Source organism: Neoarius graeffei, chromosome 2, assembly GCF_027579695.1.
Source record: "Neoarius graeffei isolate fNeoGra1 chromosome 2, fNeoGra1.pri, whole genome shotgun sequence".
Classification (NCBI taxonomy): Eukaryota; Metazoa; Chordata; class Actinopteri; order Siluriformes; family Ariidae; genus Neoarius; species Neoarius graeffei.
In genome coordinates, this window is record NC_083570.1 from 53700253 (window position 1) to 53720323 (window position 20071).

The following is a 20071-nucleotide window of genomic DNA, read 5'->3' on the forward strand; positions in this document are numbered from 1 at the left end:
TGAGCACGTGCTTGTGACCAATAAAAATAGACTACACACAATGACCAAATGAGCACCAAGCATTTGACCAATCGCAGTGTGAATTAATCGGCCTGGTGTGGGGGTGTAATTATCTTTGCATGAACCAAACGATGGCGCAGTCTAAGCTGGTGGAGCATTTTCAAGCACTGAAGCGGACTTAAGGGCTGAAACAGCCATGGGGGAGGCACACTCAGAGCCCCGACCATCCCCGAGCACATGGGGCAGTGTCAGTCATACAGGGGTCGGTAAAAACACTCAGAGCCCCGACCATCCCCGAGCACATGGGGCAGTGTCACTAATACAGGGGTCGGAAAAAACACTCAGAGCCCCGACCATCCCCGAGCACATGGGGCAGTGTCACTAATACAGGGGTCGGTAAAAACACTCAGAGCCCCTACCGTCCCCGAGCACATGGGGCAGTGTCACTAATACAGGGGTCGGTAAAAACACTCAGAGCCCCGACCATCCCCGAGCACATGGGGCAGTGTCAGTCATACAGGGGTCGGTAAAAACACTCAGAGCCCTGACCGTCCCCGAGCACATGGGGCAGTGTCAGTCATACAGGGGTCGGTAAAACACTCAGAGCCCCGACCGTCCCCGAGCACATGGGGCAGTGTCAGTCATACAGGGGTCGGTAAAAACACTCAGAGCCCCGACCGGCCCCGAGCACATGGGGCAGTGTCAGTCATACAGGGGTCGGTAAAAACACTCAGAGCCCCTACCGTCCCCGAGCACATGGGGCAGTGTCACTAATACAGGGGTCGGTAAAAACACTCAGAGCCCCGACCGGCCCCGAGCACATGGGGCAGTGTCAGTCATACAGGGGTCGGTAAAAACACTCAGAGCCCCGACCGTCCCCGAGCACATGGGGCAGTGTCAGTCATACAGGGGTCGGTAAAACACTCAGAGCCCCGACCGTCCCCGAGCACATGGGGCAGTGTCAGTCATACAGGGGTCGGTAAAAACACTCAGAGCCCCGACCGTCCCCGAGCACATGGGGCAGTGTCACTAATACAGGGGTCGGTAAAAACACTCAGAGCCCCGGCCGTCCCCGAGCACATGGGGCAGTGTCACTAATACAGGGGTCGGAAAAAACACTCAGAGCCCCGGCCGTCCCCGAGCACATGGGGCAGTGTCAGTCATACAGGGGTCGGTAAAATATACTCCGAGCCCCGACCATCCCCGAGCACATGGGGCAGTGTCAGTCATACAGGGGTCGGTAAAAACACTCAGAGCCCCGACCGTCCCCGAGCACATGGGGCAGTGTCAGTCATACAGGGGTCGGTAAAAACACTCAGAGCCCCGACCGTCCCCGAGCACATGGGGCAGTGCCAGTCATACAGGGGTCAGTAAAAACACTCAGAGCCCCGACCGGCCCCGAGCACATGGGGCAGTGTCAGTCATACAGGGGTCAGTAAAAACACTCAGAGCCCCGACCGGCCCCGAGCACATGGGGCAGTGTCAGTCATACAGGGGTCGGTAAAAACACTCAGAGCCCCGGCCGTCCCCGAGCACATGGGGCAGTGTCAGTCATACAGGGGTCGGTAAAAACACTCAGAGCCCCGGCCGTCCCCGAGCACATGGGGCAGTGTCAGTCATACAGGGGTCGGTAAAACACTCAGAGCCCCGACCGTCCCCGAGCACATGGGGCAGTGTCAGTCATACAGGGGTCGGTAAAAACACTCAGAGCCCCGACCGTCCCCGAGCACATGGGGCAGTGTCACTAATACAGGGGTCGGTAAAAACACTCAGAGCCCCGGCCGTCCCCGAGCACATGGGGCAGTGTCACTAATACAGGGGTCGGAAAAAACACTCAGAGCCCCGGCCGTCCCCGAGCACATGGGGCAGTGTCAGTCATACAGGGGTCGGTAAAATATACTCCGAGCCCCGACCATCCCCGAGCACATGGGGCAGTGTCAGTCATACAGGGGTCGGTAAAAACACTCAGAGCCCCGACCGTCCCCGAGCACATGGGGCAGTGTCAGTCATACAGGGGTCGGTAAAAACACTCAGAGCCCCGACCGTCCCCGAGCACATGGGGCAGTGCCAGTCATACAGGGGTCAGTAAAAACACTCAGAGCCCCGACCGGCCCCAAGCACATGGGGCAGTGTCAGTCATACAGGGGTCAGTAAAAACACTCAGAGCCCCGACCGGCCCCGAGCACATGGGGCAGTGTCAGTCATACAGGGGTCGGTAAAAACACTCAGAGCCCCGACCGGCCCCGAGCACATGGGGCAGTGTCAGTCATACAGGGGTCGGTAAAAACACTCAGAGCCCCGACCGGCCCCGAGCACATGGGGCAGTGTCAGTCATACAGGGGTCGGTAAAAACACTCAGAGCCCCGGCCGTCCCCGAGCACATGGGGCAGTGTCAGTCATACAGGGGTCGGTAAAACACTCAGAGCCCCGACCGTCCCCGAGCACATGGGGCAGTGTCAGTCATACAGGGGTCGGTAAAAACACTCAGAGCCCCGGCCGTCCCCGAGCACATGGGGCAGTGTCAGTCATACAGGGGTCGGTAAAACACTCAGAGCCCCGACCGTCCCCGAGCACATGGGGCAGTGTCAGTCATACAGGGGTCGGTAAAAACACTCAGAGCCCCGACCGTCCCCGAGCACATGGGGCAGTGTCACTAATACAGGGGTCGGTAAAAACACTCAGAGCCCCGGCCCTCCCCGAGCACATGGGGCAGTGTCACTAATACAGGGGTCGGAAAAAACACTCAGAGCCCCGGCCGTCCCCGAGCACATGGGGCAGTGTCAGTCATACAGGGGTCGGTAAAATATACTCCGAGCCCCGACCATCCCCGAGCACATGGGGCAGTGTCAGTCATACAGGGGTCGGTAAAACACTCAGAGCCCCGACCGTCCCCGAGCACATGGGGCAGTGTCAGTCATACAGGGGTCGGTAAAAACACTCAGAGCCCCGACCGTCCCCGAGCACATGGGGCAGTGTCACTAATACAGGGGTCGGTAAAAACACTCAGAGCCCCGGCCGTCCCCGAGCACATGGGGCAGTGTCAGTCATACAGGGGTCGGTAAAACACTCAGAGCCCCGACCGTCCCCGAGCACATGGGGCAGTGTCAGTCATACAGGGGTCGGTAAAAACACTCAGAGCCCCGACCGTCCCCGAGCACATGGGGCAGTGTCACTAATACAGGGGTCGGTAAAAACACTCAGAGCCCCGGCCGTCCCCGAGCACATGGGGCAGTGTCACTAATACAGGGGTCGGAAAAAACACTCAGAGCCCCGGCCGTCCCCGAGCACATGGGGCAGTGTCAGTCATACAGGGGTCGGTAAAATATACTCCGAGCCCCGACCATCCCCGAGCACATGGGGCAGTGTCAGTCATACAGGGGTCGGTAAAAACACTCAGAGCCCCGACCGTCCCCGAGCACATGGGGCAGTGTCAGTCATACAGGGGTCGGTAAAAACACTCAGAGCCCCGACCGTCCCCGAGCACATGGGGCAGTGCCAGTCATACAGGGGTCAGTAAAAACACTCAGAGCCCCGACCGGCCCCGAGCACATGGGGCAGTGTCAGTCATACAGGGGTCAGTAAAAACACTCAGAGCCCCGACCGGCCCCGAGCACATGGGGCAGTGTCAGTCATACAGGGGTCGGTAAAAACACTCAGAGCCCCGACCGGCCCCGAGCACATGGGGCAGTGTCAGTCATACAGGGGTCGGTAAAAACACTCAGAGCCCCGACCGGCCCCGAGCACATGGGGCAGTGTCAGTCATACAGGGGTCAGTAAAAACACTCAGAGCCCCGACCGTCCCCGAGCACATGGGGCAGTGTCAGTCATACAGGGGACGGTAAAAACACTCAGAGCCCCGGCCGTCCCCGAGCACATGGGGCAGTGTCAGTCATACAGGGGTCGGTAAAAACACTCAGAGCCCCGACCGTCCCCGAGCACATGGGGCAGTGTCAGTCATACAGGGGTCGGTAAAAACACTCAGAGCCCCGACCGTCCCCGAGCACATGGGGCAGTGTCAGTCATACAGGGGACGGTAAAAACACTCAGAGCCCTGACCGTCCCCGAGCACATGGGGCAGTGTCAGTCATACAGGGGTCGGTAAAAACACTCAGAGCCCCGACCGTCCCCGAGCACATGGGGCAGTGTCAGTCATACAGGGGTCGGTAAAAACACTCAGAGCCCCGACCGTCCCCGAGCACATGGGGCAGTGTCAGTCATACAGGGGTCGGTAAAAACACTCAGAGGCCATACCGTCCCCAAGCACATGGGGCAGTGTCAGTCATACAGGGGTCGGTAAAATATACTCCAAGCCCCTACCGTCCCCGAGCACATGGGGCAGTGTCAGTCATACAGGGGTCGGTAAAAACACTCAGAGCCCCGACCGTCCCCGAGCACATGGGGCAGTGTCAGTCATACAGGGGTCGGTAAAAACACTCAGAGGCCATACCGTCCCCAAGCACATGGGGCAGTGTCAGTCATACAGGGGTCGGTAAAATATACTCCAAGCCCCTACCGTCCCCGAGCACATGGGGCAGTGTCAGTCATACAGGGGTCGGTAAAAACACTCAGAGCCCTGACCGTCCCCGAGCACATGGGGCAGTGTCAGTCATACAGGGGTCGGTAAAAACACTCAGAGCCCTGACCGTCCCCGAGCACATGGGGCAGTGTCAGTCATATAGGGGACGGTAAAAACACTCAGAGCCCCTACCGTCCCCAAGCACATGGGGCAGTGTCAGTCATACAGGGGTCGGTAAAAACACTCAGAGCCCTGACCGTCCCCGAGCACATGGGGCAGTGTCAGTCATACAGGGGTCGGTAAAAACACTCAGAGCCCTGACCGTCCCCGAGTACATGGGGCAGTGTCAGTCATATAGGGGACGGTAAAAACACTCAGAGCCCCTACCGTCCCCAAGCACATGGGGCAGTGTCAGTCATATAGGGGACGGTAAAAACACTCAGAGCCCCTACCGTCCCCAAGCACATGGGGCAGTGTCAGTCATATAGGGGACGGTAAAAACACTCAGAGCCCCTACCGTCCCCGAGCACATGGGGCAGTGTCAGTCATACAGGGGTCGGTAAAAACACTCAGAGCCCTGACCTTCCCCGAGCACATGGGGCAGTGTCAGTCATACAGGGGTCGGTAAAAACACTCAGAGCCCCGACCGTCCCCAAGCACATGGGGCAGTGTCAGTCATACAGGGGTCGGTAAAAACACTCAGAGCCCCGACCGTCCCCGAGCACATGGGGCAGTGTCAGTCATACAGGGGTCGGTAAAAACACTCAGAGCCCCGACCGTCCCCGAGCACATGGGGCAGTGTCAGTCATACAGGGGTCGGTAAAAACACTCAGAGCCCCGACCGGCCCCGAGCACATGGGGCAGTGTCAGTCATACAGGGGTCGGTAAAAACACTCAGAGCCCCGACCGTCCCCGAGCACATGGGGCAGTGTCAGTCATACAGGGGTCGGTAAAAACACTCAGAGCCCATACCGTCCCCAAGCACATGGGGCAGTGTCAGTCATACAGGGGTCGGTAAAATATACTCCAAGCCCCTACCGTCCCCGAGCACATGGGGCAGTGTCAGTCATACAGGGGTCGGTAAAAACACTCAGAGCCCTGACCGTCCCCGAGCACATGGGGCAGTGTCAGTCATACAGGGGTCAGTAAAAACACTCAGAGCCCTGACCGTCCCCGAGCACATGGGGCAGTGTCAGTCATACAGGGGTCGGTAAAAACACTCAGAGCCCTGACCGTCCCCGAGCACATGGGGCAGTGTCAGTCATACAGGGGTCGGTAAAAACACTCAGAGCCCTGACCGTCCCCGAGCACATGGGGCAGTGTCAGTCATATAGGGGACGGTAAAAACACTCAGAGCCCCTACCGTCCCCAAGCACATGGGGCAGTGTCAGTCATACAGGGGTCGGTAAAAACACTCAGAGCCCTGACCGTCCCCGAGCACATGGGGCAGTGTCAGTCATACAGGGGTCGGTAAAAACACTCAGAGCCCTGACCGTCCCCGAGTACATGGGGCAGTGTCAGTCATATAGGGGACGGTAAAAACACTCAGAGCCCCTACCGTCCCCAAGCACATGGGGCAGTGTCAGTCATATAGGGGACGGTAAAAACACTCAGAGCCCCTACCGTCCCCAAGCACATGGGGCAGTGTCAGTCATATAGGGGACGGTAAAAACACTCAGAGCCCCTACCGTCCCCGAGCACATGGGGCAGTGTCAGTCATACAGGGGTCGGTAAAAACACTCAGAGCCCTGACCGTCCCCGAGCACATGGGGCAGTGTCAGTCATACAGGGGTCGGTAAAAACACTCAGAGCCCTGACCGTCCCCGAGCACATGGGGCAGTGTCAGTCATATAGGGGACGGTAAAAACACTCAGAGCCCCTACCGTCCCCAAGCACATGGGGCAGTGTCAGTCATATAGGGGACGGTAAAAACACTCAGAGCCCCTACCGTCCCCGAGCACATGGGGCAGTGTCAGTCATACAGGGGACGGTAAAAACACTCAGAGCCCTGACCGTCCCCGAGCACATGGGGCAGTGTCAGTCATATAGGGGACGGTAAAAACACTCAGAGCCCCTACCGTCCCCGAGCACATGGGGCAGTGTCAGTCATATAGGGGACGGTAAAAACACTCAGAGCCCCTACCGTCCCCGAGCACATGGGGCAGTGTCAGTCATATAGGGGATGGTAAAAACACTCAGAGCCCCGACCGTCCCCGAGCACATGGGGCAGTGTCAGTCATACAGGGGTCGGTAAAAACACTCAGAGCCCTGACCGTCCCCGAGCACATGGGGCAGTGTCAGTCATATAGGGGACGGTAAAAACACTCAGAGCCCCTACCGTCCCCAAGCACATGGGGCAGTGTCAGTCATATAGGGGATGGTAAAAACACTCAGAGCCCCGACCGTCCCCGAGCACATGGGGCAGTGTCAGTCATACAGGGGTCGGTAAAAACACTCAGAGCCCCGACCATCCCCGAGCACATGGGGCAGTGTCAGTCATACAGGGGTCGGTAAAAACACTCAGAGCCCTGACCGTCCCCGAGTACATGGGGCAGTGTCAGTCATATAGGGGACGGTAAAAACACTCAGAGCCCCTACCGTCCCCAAGCACATGGGGCAGTGTCAGTCATATAGGGGACGGTAAAAACACTCAGAGCCCCTACCGTCCCCGAGCACATGGGGCAGTGTCAGTCATACAGGGGACGGTAAAAACACTCAGAGCCCTGACCGTCCCCGAGCACATGGGGCAGTGTCAGTCATATAGGGGACGGTAAAAACACTCAGAGCCCCTACCGTCCCCGAGCACATGGGGCAGTGTCAGTCATATAGGGGACGGTAAAAACACTCAGAGCCCCGACCGTCCCCGAGCACATGGGGCAGTGTCAGTCATACAGGGGTCGGTAAAAACACTCAGAGCCCTGACCGTCCCCGAGCACATGGGGCAGTGTCAGTCATATAGGGGACGGTAAAAACACTCAGAGCCCCTACCGTCCCCAAGCACATGGGGCAGTGTCAGTCATATAGGGGATGGTAAAAACACTCAGAGCCCCGACCGTCCCCGAGCACATGGGGCAGTGTCAGTCATATAGGGGACGGTAAAAACACTCAGAGCCCCTACCGTCCCCAAGCACATGGGGCAGTGTCAGTCATATAGGGGATGGTAAAAACACTCAGAGCCCCGACCGTCCCCGAGCACATGGGGCAGTGTCAGTCATACAGGGGTCGGTAAAAACACTCAGAGCCCCGACCATCCCCGAGCACATGGGGCAGTGTCAGTCATACAGGGGTCGGTAAAAACACTCAGAGCCCCTACCGTCCCCGAGCACATGGGGCAGTGTCAGTCATACAGGGGTCGGTAAAAACACTCAGAGCCCCGGCCGTCCCCGAGCATATGGGGCAGTGTCAGTCATACAGGGGTCGGTAAAATATACTCCGAGCCCCTACCGTCCCCGAGTACATGGGGCAGTGTCAGTCATATAGGGGTCGGTAAAAACACTCAGAGCCCCGACCGTCCCCGAGCACATGGGGCAGTGTCAGTCATACAGGGGTCAGTAAAAACACTCAGAGCCCCGATCGTCCCCGAGCACATGGGGCAGTGTCAGTCATACAGGGGTCGGTAAAAACACTCAGAGCCCTGACCGTCCCCGAGTACATGGGGCAGTGTCAGTCATATAGGGGACGGTAAAAACACTCAGAGCCCCTACCGTCCCCAAGCACATGGGGCAGTGTCAGTCATACAGGGGTCAGTAAAAACACTCAGAGCCCCGACCGTCCCCGAGCACATGGGGCAGTGTCAGTCATACAGGGGTCAGTAAAAACACTCAGAGCCCCGACCGTCCCCGAGCACATGGGGCAGTGTCAGTCATACAGGGGTCAGTAAAAACACTCAGAGCCCCGGCCGTCCCCGAGCACATGGGGCAGTGTCAGTCATACAGGGGTCAGTAAAAACACTCAGAGCCCCGGCCGTCCCCGAGCACATGGGGCAGTGTCAGTCATACAGGGGTCAGTAAAAACACTCAGAGCCCCGGCCGTCCCCGAGCACATGGGGCAGTGTCAGTCATACAGGGGTCTGTTAAAAAACGCCAAAGTGAAAGTGCTGTCAGTGGGCAAGCAACTGAAGGGAGCTATGTTTCGGACTGTGTGGTGTGTTGAGTCCTTGTTGCTAATGATGAAAAATGTGGTATCGTTCTGTGTTCGGTTCGTCAATTCACAGGAAATTCAACTTCCTTCGCTGTTGGTTGTTCCAAGACTCTTTTCGACTCTGTTCAATTGTAAATCAAGTGTTGTGTTGAAGTAAAGGCTAAAGAGAGTCCTAATACCACTTTTGGATAATTCCATGCTCAAATAACCTTCAGTAAGCTCAAACTAAAGAGGTTTATTTTAGCTCGATTGTGCACAGGGGGCCCAAAATCAAGTCTCCCTTATTAGAGACTGGAATGGAGCCTAAATTTTATCTGTAATGGAGAGGCCGAGCTGTATCTGTACAAATGTTTGAATTGTGCCAGTTTGGTGGGTATAAACCTGTATTAAGTCCACTTTGGTATGTCAGTAACTAAGAAAAAAATATAGACTAAGTGAAGAAAAAAATAAGAAAAAGTGAAGAATAGTTCTTTGACTTGATTTTTCAAGGAAAAAAACGGAGAATAGTTTTCAGAACCCGGGGGAACGCTGCAAACGCAGCAGTTAATGCAGTCAGCCTGCCTAAGACATCTAAATCCTTGTGTCATTTCCTCATGCAGTAAATTCCATGTGTTGATTAAGTTGTACAGAGAAAAAGACAAATGTATAACCAGTTGCTCTTGCGCTGGAGTCAGAATGGCATCTTTTAAATCTTTTCTTGCTTATTCACTCCTGGCAAGACAGCAGACTTAAAAACTACTTTCACGACTAGAACTATAGGGTCGAAAAATGTCCTCATGTGACGGGTTTTCCCAGGCTGCCACAGACGCGCCGTCATGATTAGCTCACAAGAGGCGGGGTGATGCGGAATTAGCAGAGCCTTGTTTCTACAACACAGTGTGTTATTATACTTTGAACGTCAGACCTGTGGGCAACAGATTTTCAGCAGGTTGATGGTTTTTCCACAGACATACACGTCGTTGGCGATATGACGGAGGAACACGGGCACGCAGTCCTCCGCATCCTGCGAGATCAGAGTGTAGCCCTGCACCCAGAAATGCTTATCTACAAAGAGACAGAAGGAGAGACATGCTGAGAATGTGTAATCAGCGTCGGCGCTTCGCATGAAGATGAAAAGGGCTGCAGATGTTCGCTGTAGTGAAAAGGAAACGTTCTTGAACGAAACATGAACTCTCACCTCTGTAGCTGAGGTAGTCCTCGTTCACCTGGATCATGAACTCTTTATACACGTCTCTGAAGACTCCACTGTACACCCAGTCTGACACAAACCTACACACAGTGATTAGAACACATTGATCTGGCTCTGCATTGTTTGCTCGAAGAAAATACGCCTCTCTTCGCCTCGAATTTCACGACTATGCGATCAGCCTCAGGCGAAACCATCATTAACACCAAAGGAGAATTTCATCTGAAAGGAATCCAATCGATGTGTTGACTCGACAAAGATGAGCTTAGCGCCGACATCATTTCCAGCGCTGAAAAGCTACCCAGTGAGGGAATGTGGCAAAACTTTCTATGTGTGTTTCTGTACGAGTGCGTCGAGACGTTCAACTGCTAGGGCATGCATCTGCTACGTAAGCCTGAGGCGATGTCATCATTTAAGCTGAGACTCGCTACATTCAGCAATAGCAGAGCTAGATTACTCTCAACCCCATCGGCCTCAGCGTTTCCCATTAACTTGATGTACAATATGTCCTGGAAATAATTTCTGGAAAAATCAATTTCTGAGTAAATCAATAACTCTTTCAGAGTACGTTTCAGCGGTCTAGAGGAAAGTAATTCAAAGTTAGACGACGTGCGAGGGACTCATAATTCAGAATTTGTTTAATCAGGCTCTAACTGGCTTCGTTTAAAGCCTGACTGAGAAAGTGCTCCTAAAAGCTGTCGTCGTACTTCTGGAAAGATTGAGCCGCAAATAAAAAGAACTGATAGATAGACAGACAGATAAGACATCACGAGAGAGACGGATGCAAGCACTGACCGTGTGTAAGGCTCACAGCTGCTCTTGAGCAGAGAAAGCAGCACAGGGTAGTTCTCGTTACTGCAGTTGCTCTGCGCTTCGTTATACAAGTAGGAGAGGAGCTTCACACCCTACGGTAACAAGTAGCACAGTTCCACCTGTTACAAACAGCACCTCGTTTACGATTCAAAACTAAACCATAGTGTTACTCACCACAGGGAACGGAGCCTGGCGTGCACCAGCTGCACCATCCACACAGCAAAGCTCAGAAAGGTACCTGATACACACGCAGAAAGAGTAGAACAAACATCACCACACCAGCATTTGGACTCGAAATAAAAGTAAAACAGCGTCTGATGAAGTAAAAACCGCCGCTCGTACCGAAGCTGTCGGCCCAGCTTGCGGAAATGGAAGCCGATGGTCAGGAGGCTGAGAGAGGCTGGAGTGCTTAGTACGCACGCTCTGTAGTAGTGCAGATAACGCCGCAGCCCACCTGTAAATGCCTGACGCACGCAGAGACAATAACACCGCTATTAGATTTGTCAGTTTTTCTCAAAAAGGCTTGGAGACAAATTAGGACGGGAACAGAAATCTGACTCCGGAGTAGGCCAGCGCCTAAACGGTGGCTCGTCCTTGACGTAAACCAAGGTTAGAGACGCTGAATGGAGGGCCATTACCTGAAACACCAGGCCTTTCTTATCAGCAGAACCCAGAGAGAAGCGGCTCAGGCGAAGGTAATGTGTGCCGTACTGTGCCAGCTCCTCTAACAGGCGCGACACGCTCTCCGGGGATGTTCCCGACACACACACATCCGCACGCACATCAAACTGAACGCTTGACTGGAACACAGGAAAAGAGATTTGTACACACACGAGTCGAAAAGTGTAACATCACAGGCTTCTTAAAGCATGTGTAAATATGCTATAGTCCTTGTTTTTAAGCTAGAGATATAAAATAATGTTTTCATATCTTATTCATGGAGCCACAGGGACGTGCTCCTGAGCTGGACCAAAAAAAAAAGGACTTCGATTAATATTGCCTTCAGACTTATATTTTAGTGGATGGCTAGATAGTTATTTTGTAATCAATTTCGAGTAGAAAAAAAAAAAAAAAAAACTTTTCCTATCGCAACTCAGATGGTGCGCATACAGGATCGTAACCATGACAACAGATCAGTCAACTATGTTTCTTGTTCAAATACTATATCTAGCTAGTGCCATTATCATTTCTGGAAGCAAGCAGCCTTTTCCTCACTGTTAAGGAAAAATTATACTGGACCCAAAGCAGAACGGAGCGGTTTGTCACCATGGTTACACTGCATCCATCGAATGAGCCACTTTTCTCAAATCAGCACGTATCCTCACCCCAACGCTGAACGCGAATAAAAAATGTTTCTGGGGGAAAGCTACGTACTTAATTAATGGCTTTATCACTAATTCGTCCATTCTCTTGTGCAATGGAGAGTGTGATTACCTCATTGAGGGGGAAAGTAACAGAAGCCACCCCGATAAGCACGTTGAGGAGGTCTTTAACTAGCTGAGTCTGGCAGTCCAGAGGCAGGGGCAGGAGAGGAGAGGGAGTGTGAGAGGAGAGCATGTTCCTCATCTCGCCTTCCCAAAGCCGATACAACTGGTCAAATGCGTCTCTGCCTGCTTCTGTCAGATACGGAGGCTCTTTCTGACCTGGAGGACTGGAGGGATGGAGAGTGTGACAGGAAAAAAGAAAAAGCCAAACAAGAACAGAATGTCACTGAGCAGGAAAATAAACCCTAACCCCAGAGCCATTCAACGTGCTACCATTATCAGGCCTCATCTATCAATGTTTTAGTAAAGCTATGTGTAAATGCTTGCATGTGTCAAATTTCCCACTGGAGTTACAAAAGTTTCTGATTTTCTTTGTACCTGCATGTGAATGCTGACCACCTGTAAAGTGCAAAGCATGTTTCTGAGACAGCTCATTTGCATGTGGTGACACCCACAAAACGCCATAAAAGGGCAAGTACACACACAGCTGGGGGCATGAAACAAACAATCAAGGTAAAGGCAGAAACGGACGTTATTTCGACTCACTTCTATACCAATAATAATAATAATAGAAGAAGAGAGTGCTAAATTTTCCATCAGCGAAGGAATTGTTTATGTTTTACAGCTGTGCACAGACAGATCAGGTCGCCTGCTGTTTATATGGTGTTGTGGAGAAGTCATAATTGAATAACTAGTTTTATTCGTCCTAATTTACTGGTTTGTGTTGGCTAACTTTATTTTTTATATTCTTTAATTAATAGACAGACACATAATGATTCACCCAATTCATGATTCGATTCACAGTATTGGAGTTATAATTGGGGGGCGGCACGGTGGTGTAGTGGTTAGCGCTGTCGCCTCACAGCAAGAAGGTCCGGGTTCGAGCCCCGTGGCCGGCGAGGGCCTTTCTGTGCGGAGTTTGCATGTTCTCCCCGTGTCCGCGTGGGTTTCCTCCGGGTGCGCCGGTTTCCCCCACAGTCCAAAGACATGCAGGTTAGGTTAACTGGTGACTCTAAATTGAGCGTAGGTGTGAATGTGAGTGTGAATGGTTGTCTGTGTCTATATGTCAGCCCTGTGATGACCTGGCGACTTGTCCAGGGTGTACCCTGCCTTTCACCCGTAGTCAGCTGGGATAGGCTCCAGCTTGCCTGCAACCCTGTAGAAGGATAAAGCGGCTAGAGATAATGAGATGAGATGAGATTTTTGAAAAAAAAAATTAAAGAAAATGTTATTACCCAAAACCTTGCAACATTTATTTTCCTACTCTTTCTCAGCTTACAAACTTCTTTTGTTAAATAAAAAAAATTCCATTTTCTTAATAACCAACAATAATTATTTTCCCACGTTTGTAAAGTTTTGAACTAAAATATTCCTTTTATTAAAAATGAAAAACGTTAATAACAAATCAGCCTTTTCTTCATAAACTTTTATGAACATTTGTACTACCTCCATTTGCTTCTCTTTTCTTGAACTTTCAGCAGTCTGTAAAAAGAGAGCTCTGATTTCTTCTTAAATCTATTTGTACAGTCAATCACACAACAGCTCTTTCCCATTATAGATTGTGTGTGTGCGTGTGTGTGTGTGTGTGTGTATTTTTGCGGCATTAGAGCTGTGTTACTTCCGCCTAGGGTGAAGTCATGTGCTCTTCTTTTTCTTCTTCCAGCTGTTCCCGTTAGGGGTCACCACAGTGGATCTGTTCCACATTTGATTTGGCATCGGTTTTACACCGGATGCCCTTCCTGACACAATTTATACTACTAAAGGAAGGCTGTCCGTTTCTCCGTCTGTTCACCTGTGCAAATCGACACGACTGGATGCACATACTTTGCACATGGATTGGTGACACCCCAGAGGGGCCCAAAACAACATTTTCGATTTTCCAAAACATGGGATTAGTGCTAATCCAACACACTATTCATTTCCCATAGGCTACATGCTCACGCTAAGACACTGTGCGCAGCCTCGGTGGGGAATCTCCTCCCCCACTCGCCTGGGAGTTTCAATTCTACAGGACCTTGCAATCAGCGCTCCTCACCGGAGACTTCCGCTAGGGCCAAGTCTCCGTCTCCTCAGTGATGGGCAATAACTATGATGTCTCCTCTCTCCCATGGGTAATAACTGGTAGTTCTCCCCAGTCAATCTGAGCTTGGGACTGGCACTAACTATGCACTGGCTTGTGAAGCCGGGTATTTTACCGAATCTGCATGTCTTTGAACTGTAGAAGAAACCGGAGCACCAGGAAGAAACTCACACAAACTCCACACAGAAAGGCCCTCATCGGCTAGGAGGTTCAAACCTGGAGCCGTTTTGCTGTGAGACGACAGGGCTAACCACTACACCACCGCACCGCCCTACGTGCGCTATCGTATGCTATTGTGCCCTCTGCTGTCTAAACAATGCAATTATAGCTAGGAAAAACTAAGATTACGCAGCCTGATGATGATCACGATTCATTTTTTCTCATCTCATTATCTCTAGCCGCTTTATCCTGTTCTACAGGGTCGCAGGCAAGCTGGAGCCTATCCCAGCTGACTACGGATGAAAGGCGGGGTACACCCTGAACAAGTCGCCAGGTCATCACAGGGCTGACACATAGACACAGACAACCATTCACACTCACATTCACACCTACGCTCAATTTAGAGTCACCAGTTAACCTAACCTGCATGTCTTTGGACTGTGGGGGAAACCGGAGCACCCGGAGGAAACCCACACGGACACGGGGAGAACATGCAAACTCCGCACAGAAAGGCCCTCGTCGGCCACGGGGCTCGAACCCGGACCTTCTTGCTGTAAGGCGACAGCGCTAACCACTACACCACCGTGCCGCCCATCGATTCATTTTTTATTTCATCAATTTGAATGGTCATAAAATTTATTGCAGTCCATCATCGCATGATGCATCATTACAAGCCTTGCATAAATCAATGTCAATAACATATAGTAAATTGACTTGTTTTCACAAAACGTTCTCAAAGTCCCTGACCTAGTGAACCAGCATGAGGATGTGTTTTTGACTATAAAGCACTTCCATAAAGTCGGTCTGGATAAGGGCATCTGCGATATGCTGTAAACATAATAAATAATAAGCAATTTAAAACCAACAGCATATTCCAGGATATAAAAGTGCAATAATCCAGGCAGATTATAGGATTTGAAGTTAGTCAACTGAAGGCTTCCGTTAGTTAGTCTTCTCACGTGTAAATTTCCACACACTCTCTCAGGAGCATGAGTAGGATACGAACGTTTTTCCAAATTTACAAGATTTTCATGGAAACCACGTTTCTTGTCGAAATGCCCGGACAGACAAACAGTTTATACATAAATGGAGTCCATGCTTGAAAAATGAGGCCCATTGCCTGCTCATAATTCACCGCGTCAGAGCAGCAACAATGTGAAGAAAACATTTCTGAAAGCATATCATTCAAAAGAAAGTAAACAGGAATTCAATACACATGTGCTTTCTATGGGTGTTTGCATATAAACTTTTCTTAATATAGCGAACGTTTGTATACCCTTACTCTGAAATCATGATATCAAAGAAAGCTAAAAATGTTTTGATATTCAATGTGAAATGATCAAAATGATCGTTCCGAATGGGATACCAAACTTGGACCTCTGAAAATTTCCTGCTGGATTTTTGCAAATCTTTCTGAACGCACTCCAGATTTCCTACATTTCTGATATCCTTAAACACTTTGATTTATATCCCTTTGGCTTGTCCAGCTCTGTAGCAGGTCGTTTTTGTCTAAGTGCTTGCGAGAGCCGTTTTTCTGATTGCAAAGCCTCTTACGCTGACTGTACAGATGAATCAGCCTGTTTAAATTGCATACGTGCTGTACATTTTTTTCTAGGGGGTGCAAATTTTTTACCTCAGCAGTATATTCATGTACAAATTAGCATTACCTGTTGCTATTCTAGTTCAGAGAGTACAGGAAGAGGAGGTGTTTTGGAAGGAGGTCTGATAGATGCATAATTCCTACCCTGGGTATCAACAAAATGCTATTCTCGCTCTTACCAGCCTACGTTTTCCCAGCAGCGACGTCTAGCAGGTACAAACGTGCGCAAGACCTCCCAGACATCAGGCTCAGGGCTGGGGCTCTGCTCAGACTGCGAGTCAGGAGTCAGATTGGAGGCAGACAGGAATCCTTCATCCTCAGACTGATCCAAACACTGAGGAACCTGAATCCCAAAACAGTGGTTTTTATTACATTTAAATATTGCTGAGAATCACATCAAGTACGAAATCTCATTTTAAGCTGAGGAGAGTTAAGGGTTTATTGGGGGGAAAAAAAAAATAGTGGAGAATTGGATCTTCCTTTTTTTACAGTCATCGAAGGATTCGCTTGTGAAAACCTGAGCGGGCAAAAAGAGCTTGATTCTTGAGCTTGTGTTTATCAGCTTCCTTAAATTCTTTACAGTGCTGCTTGAAAGTTTGTGAACCCTTTAGAATTTTCTATATTTCTGCATAAATATGACCGAAAACATCATCAGATTTTCACACAAGTCCTAAAAGTAGATAAAGAGAATCCAGTTAAACAAATGAGACAAAAATATTATACTTGGTCATTTATTTATTGAGGAAAATGATCCAATATTACGTATCTGTGAGTGGCAAAAGTATGTGAACCTCTAGGATTAGCAGTTAATTTGAAGGTGAAATTAGAGTCAGGTGTTTTCAATCAATGGGATGACAATCAGGTGTGAGTGGGCACCCTGTTTTATTTAAAGAACAGGGATCTATCAAAGTCTGATCTTCACAACACATGTTTGTGGAAGTGTATCATGGCACGAACAAAGGAGATTTCTGAGGACCTCAGAAAAAGCGTTGTTGATGCTCATCAAGCTGGAAAAGGTTACAGAACCATCTCTAAAGAGTTTGGACTCCACCAATCCACAGTCAGACAGATTGTGTACAAATGGAGGAAATTCAAGACCATTGTTACCCTCCCCAGGAGTGGTCGACCAACAGAGATCATTCCAAGAGCAAGGCGTGTAATAGTCAGTGAGGTCACAAAGGACCCCAGGGTAACTTCTAAGGCTACGTTTACATTAGACCGTATCTGTCTCGTTTTCTTCGCGGATGCACTGTCCGTTTACATTAAACCGCCTGGAAACGCCGGGAAACGGGAATCCGCCAGCGTCCACGTATTCAATCCAGATCGTGTCAGCTCCGGTGCTGTGTAAACATTCAGAATACGCGGATACGCTGTGCTGAGCTCTAGCTGGCATCGTCACTGGACAACGTCACTGTGACATCCACCTTCCTGATTCGCTGGCGTTGGTCATGTGACGCAACTGCTGAAAAACGGCGCGGACTTCCGCCTTGTATCACCTTTCACATTAAAGAGTATAAAAGTATGAAAATACTGCAAATACTGATGCAAATACTGCCCATTGTGTAGTTATGATTGTCTTTAGGCTTGCCATCCTTCCACTTGCAAGTGGTAAGTGATATGCGCTGGGATCACACACACAGCGGCTCAGTCCCGAAAACACTGCTAGTGTGCTTCACTCGCGCGCTCTGTGAGCTGCGCAAGGCCGGAGTGCGCACCCTCCAGAGGGCACTCGCTGTTCAGGGCGGAGTGATTTGGAGCGCAGGATGCCTGCGGAGCCGAGCGTATCCGTGTATTGGTATTGTTGTGTGCACGCAAATCGTGTATTGGTGTTGCTGTGTGCACACTAATCGTTTTAAAAACGTTAATCTGATGATCCGCTGATACGGTCTAATGTAAACATGGGCTAAGCAGCTGAAGGCCTCTCTCACATTGGCTAATGTTAATGTTCATGAGTCCACCATCAGGAGAACACTGAACAACAATGGTGTGCATGGCAGGGTTGCAAGGAGAAACCACTGCTCTCCAAAAAGAACATTGCTGCTAATCTGCAGTTTGCTAAAGACCACGTGGACAAGCCAGAAGGCTATTGGAAAAATGTTTTGTGGATGGATGAGACCAAAATAGAATTTTTTGGTTTAAATGAGAAAAGTTATATTTGTAGAAAGGAAAACACTGCATTCCAGCATAAGAACCTTATCCCATCTGTGAAACATGGTGGTGGTAGTATCACGGTTTGGGCCTGTTTTGCTGCATCTGGGCCAGGACGGCTTGCCATCATTGATGGAACAATGAATTCTGAATTATACCAGCGAATTCTAAAGGAAAATGTCAGGACATCTGCCCATGAACTGAATCTCAAGAGAAGGTGGGTAATGCAGCAAGACAACGACCCTAAGCACACAAGTCGTTCTACCAAAGAATGGTTAAAGAAGAATAAAGTTAATGCTTTGGAATGGCCAAGTCAAAGTCCTGACCTTAATCCAATCGAAATGTTGTGGAAGGACCTGAAGCAAGCAGTTCATGTGACGAAACCCACCAACATCCCAGAGTTGAAGCTGTTCTGTACGGAGGAATGGGCTAAAATTCCTCCAAGCCGGTGTGCAGGACTGATCAACAGTTACCGGAAACGTTTAGTTGCAGTTATTGCTGCACAAGGGGGTCACACCAGATACTGAAAGCAAAGGTTCACATACTTTTGCCACTCACAGATATGTAATATTGGATCATTTTCCTCAATAAATAAATGACCAAGTATAATATTTTTGTCTCATTTGTTTAACTGGGTTCTCTTTATCAACTTTTAGGACTTGTGTGAAAATCTGATGATGTTTTCGGTCATATTTATGCAGAAATATAGAAAATTCTAAAGGGTTCACAAACTTTCAAGCACCACTGTAAGTGAATTTAAAAATCAAAGCGCAGTACTAGCTTCAAAGGAAAAAAAAAATCCACAAAAACAACTTGAGTGTCCATCTTTAGAATTAACATGTGACCTTCACTGGCATCCAAGATTTATTTTGCAATTCAATTTTCTGAGTTTACAACCTGTTGACAGTGCCTACGGTACTTCATCTCAACCAGGCTTACTCGAGTCTGACTCGTGCCCTAATTTTAAGGACTCGTGACTTGACTTGGACTTGTGCATTAACTGCATTCGGACTCCTAAATTGGAGATGAGGACTTGGACTTTTTCTTAATTTTTTTTGTAACATGCCATAATACTTTGACATAAAATATTTATATCTACATTAATTTTTATATTAATTCTGTGCAAGAGGATGCACATTCATGTGTTCATATGTCATGTTCAGGAACAAACTAACGTTAACTGCGCTAAAATGCCTGGAGAGAACGCCCCTAGAATTGTCCGCTTTGCTTATACAGACTTCTCGTGCAGTGGGAAAAAAATGCACTGCTATGTGTTCCATACGTAGAAGAACTATCGAGGAGACGACGGGGACGACCTCGAACTTCAATCGTCATTTAGCAAGACTCCACCCAGAGGGGTAAGTGACACGCTATGGCCATTGCCCTGTTGATAGCGGGGCTTGCTGAGCGAGGAACTAGCTAGTGTTAACCCTCTCTCATGTTATTCGCCCTGTTGATAGTGGGCGGGGCTTGCTGAGTGATGAACAAGCTTTTTATCTGTAGCCTGTTAACTAAAATGGGGCAGTCAAGCAGTAACGTTCATCCAACACAGTAGCAGAGACGGTGTCACATAAAGCTAGCAACAGCCACCGTCAAATGGTGCAGATGGAGTCTTGTTCTCGGACTCGACTCGAAATTTTCTTTAATGACTTGGACTTGAACACCAGGGACTCGAGACTGGACTCGGACTCGAGGTTTAGTGACTCGACTACAACACTGATCTCAACATCAGTAGGCCAATACAGCAGCGCTTTATTCTTTCAGTCTGTCCAGCTCTCTCAGCACCTCATCTGTACACTTGGCTCAAACAGATCAGCCTCCAAAGCTTCCACCTTCATGCAAAACCCATATCAATGCCACTGCACTGTCTTAAAACGCTAACTAGCTGGTCCAAGTTTCCACCATTACTCAACACAACTGCTGCATTGTATTTTGGAACTTTGAG

The 20071-nt window shown here is 49.9% G+C and overlaps 1 protein-coding gene across 1 annotated transcript in view; it reads right to left on the bottom strand.

Annotated features, from left to right (window-relative positions):
* The window catches only part of tubgcp6 (tubulin gamma complex component 6), a 79540-nt gene that overhangs the window by 47316 nt on the left and 12153 nt on the right, over positions 1-20071 (bottom strand). Inside the window, exons 3-10 of the mRNA XM_060914417.1 lie at positions 16158-16321; positions 12090-12306; positions 11294-11455; positions 10998-11119; positions 10830-10893; positions 10638-10747; positions 9834-9925; positions 9561-9700 (exon numbers count right to left, since the gene is read on the bottom strand). Coding sequence (XP_060770400.1) covers positions 9561-9700; positions 9834-9925; positions 10638-10747; positions 10830-10893; positions 10998-11119; positions 11294-11455; positions 12090-12306; positions 16158-16321 — 1071 coding nt within the window. The remainder of the gene's footprint in view (positions 1-9560; positions 9701-9833; positions 9926-10637; positions 10748-10829; positions 10894-10997; positions 11120-11293; positions 11456-12089; positions 12307-16157; positions 16322-20071) is intronic.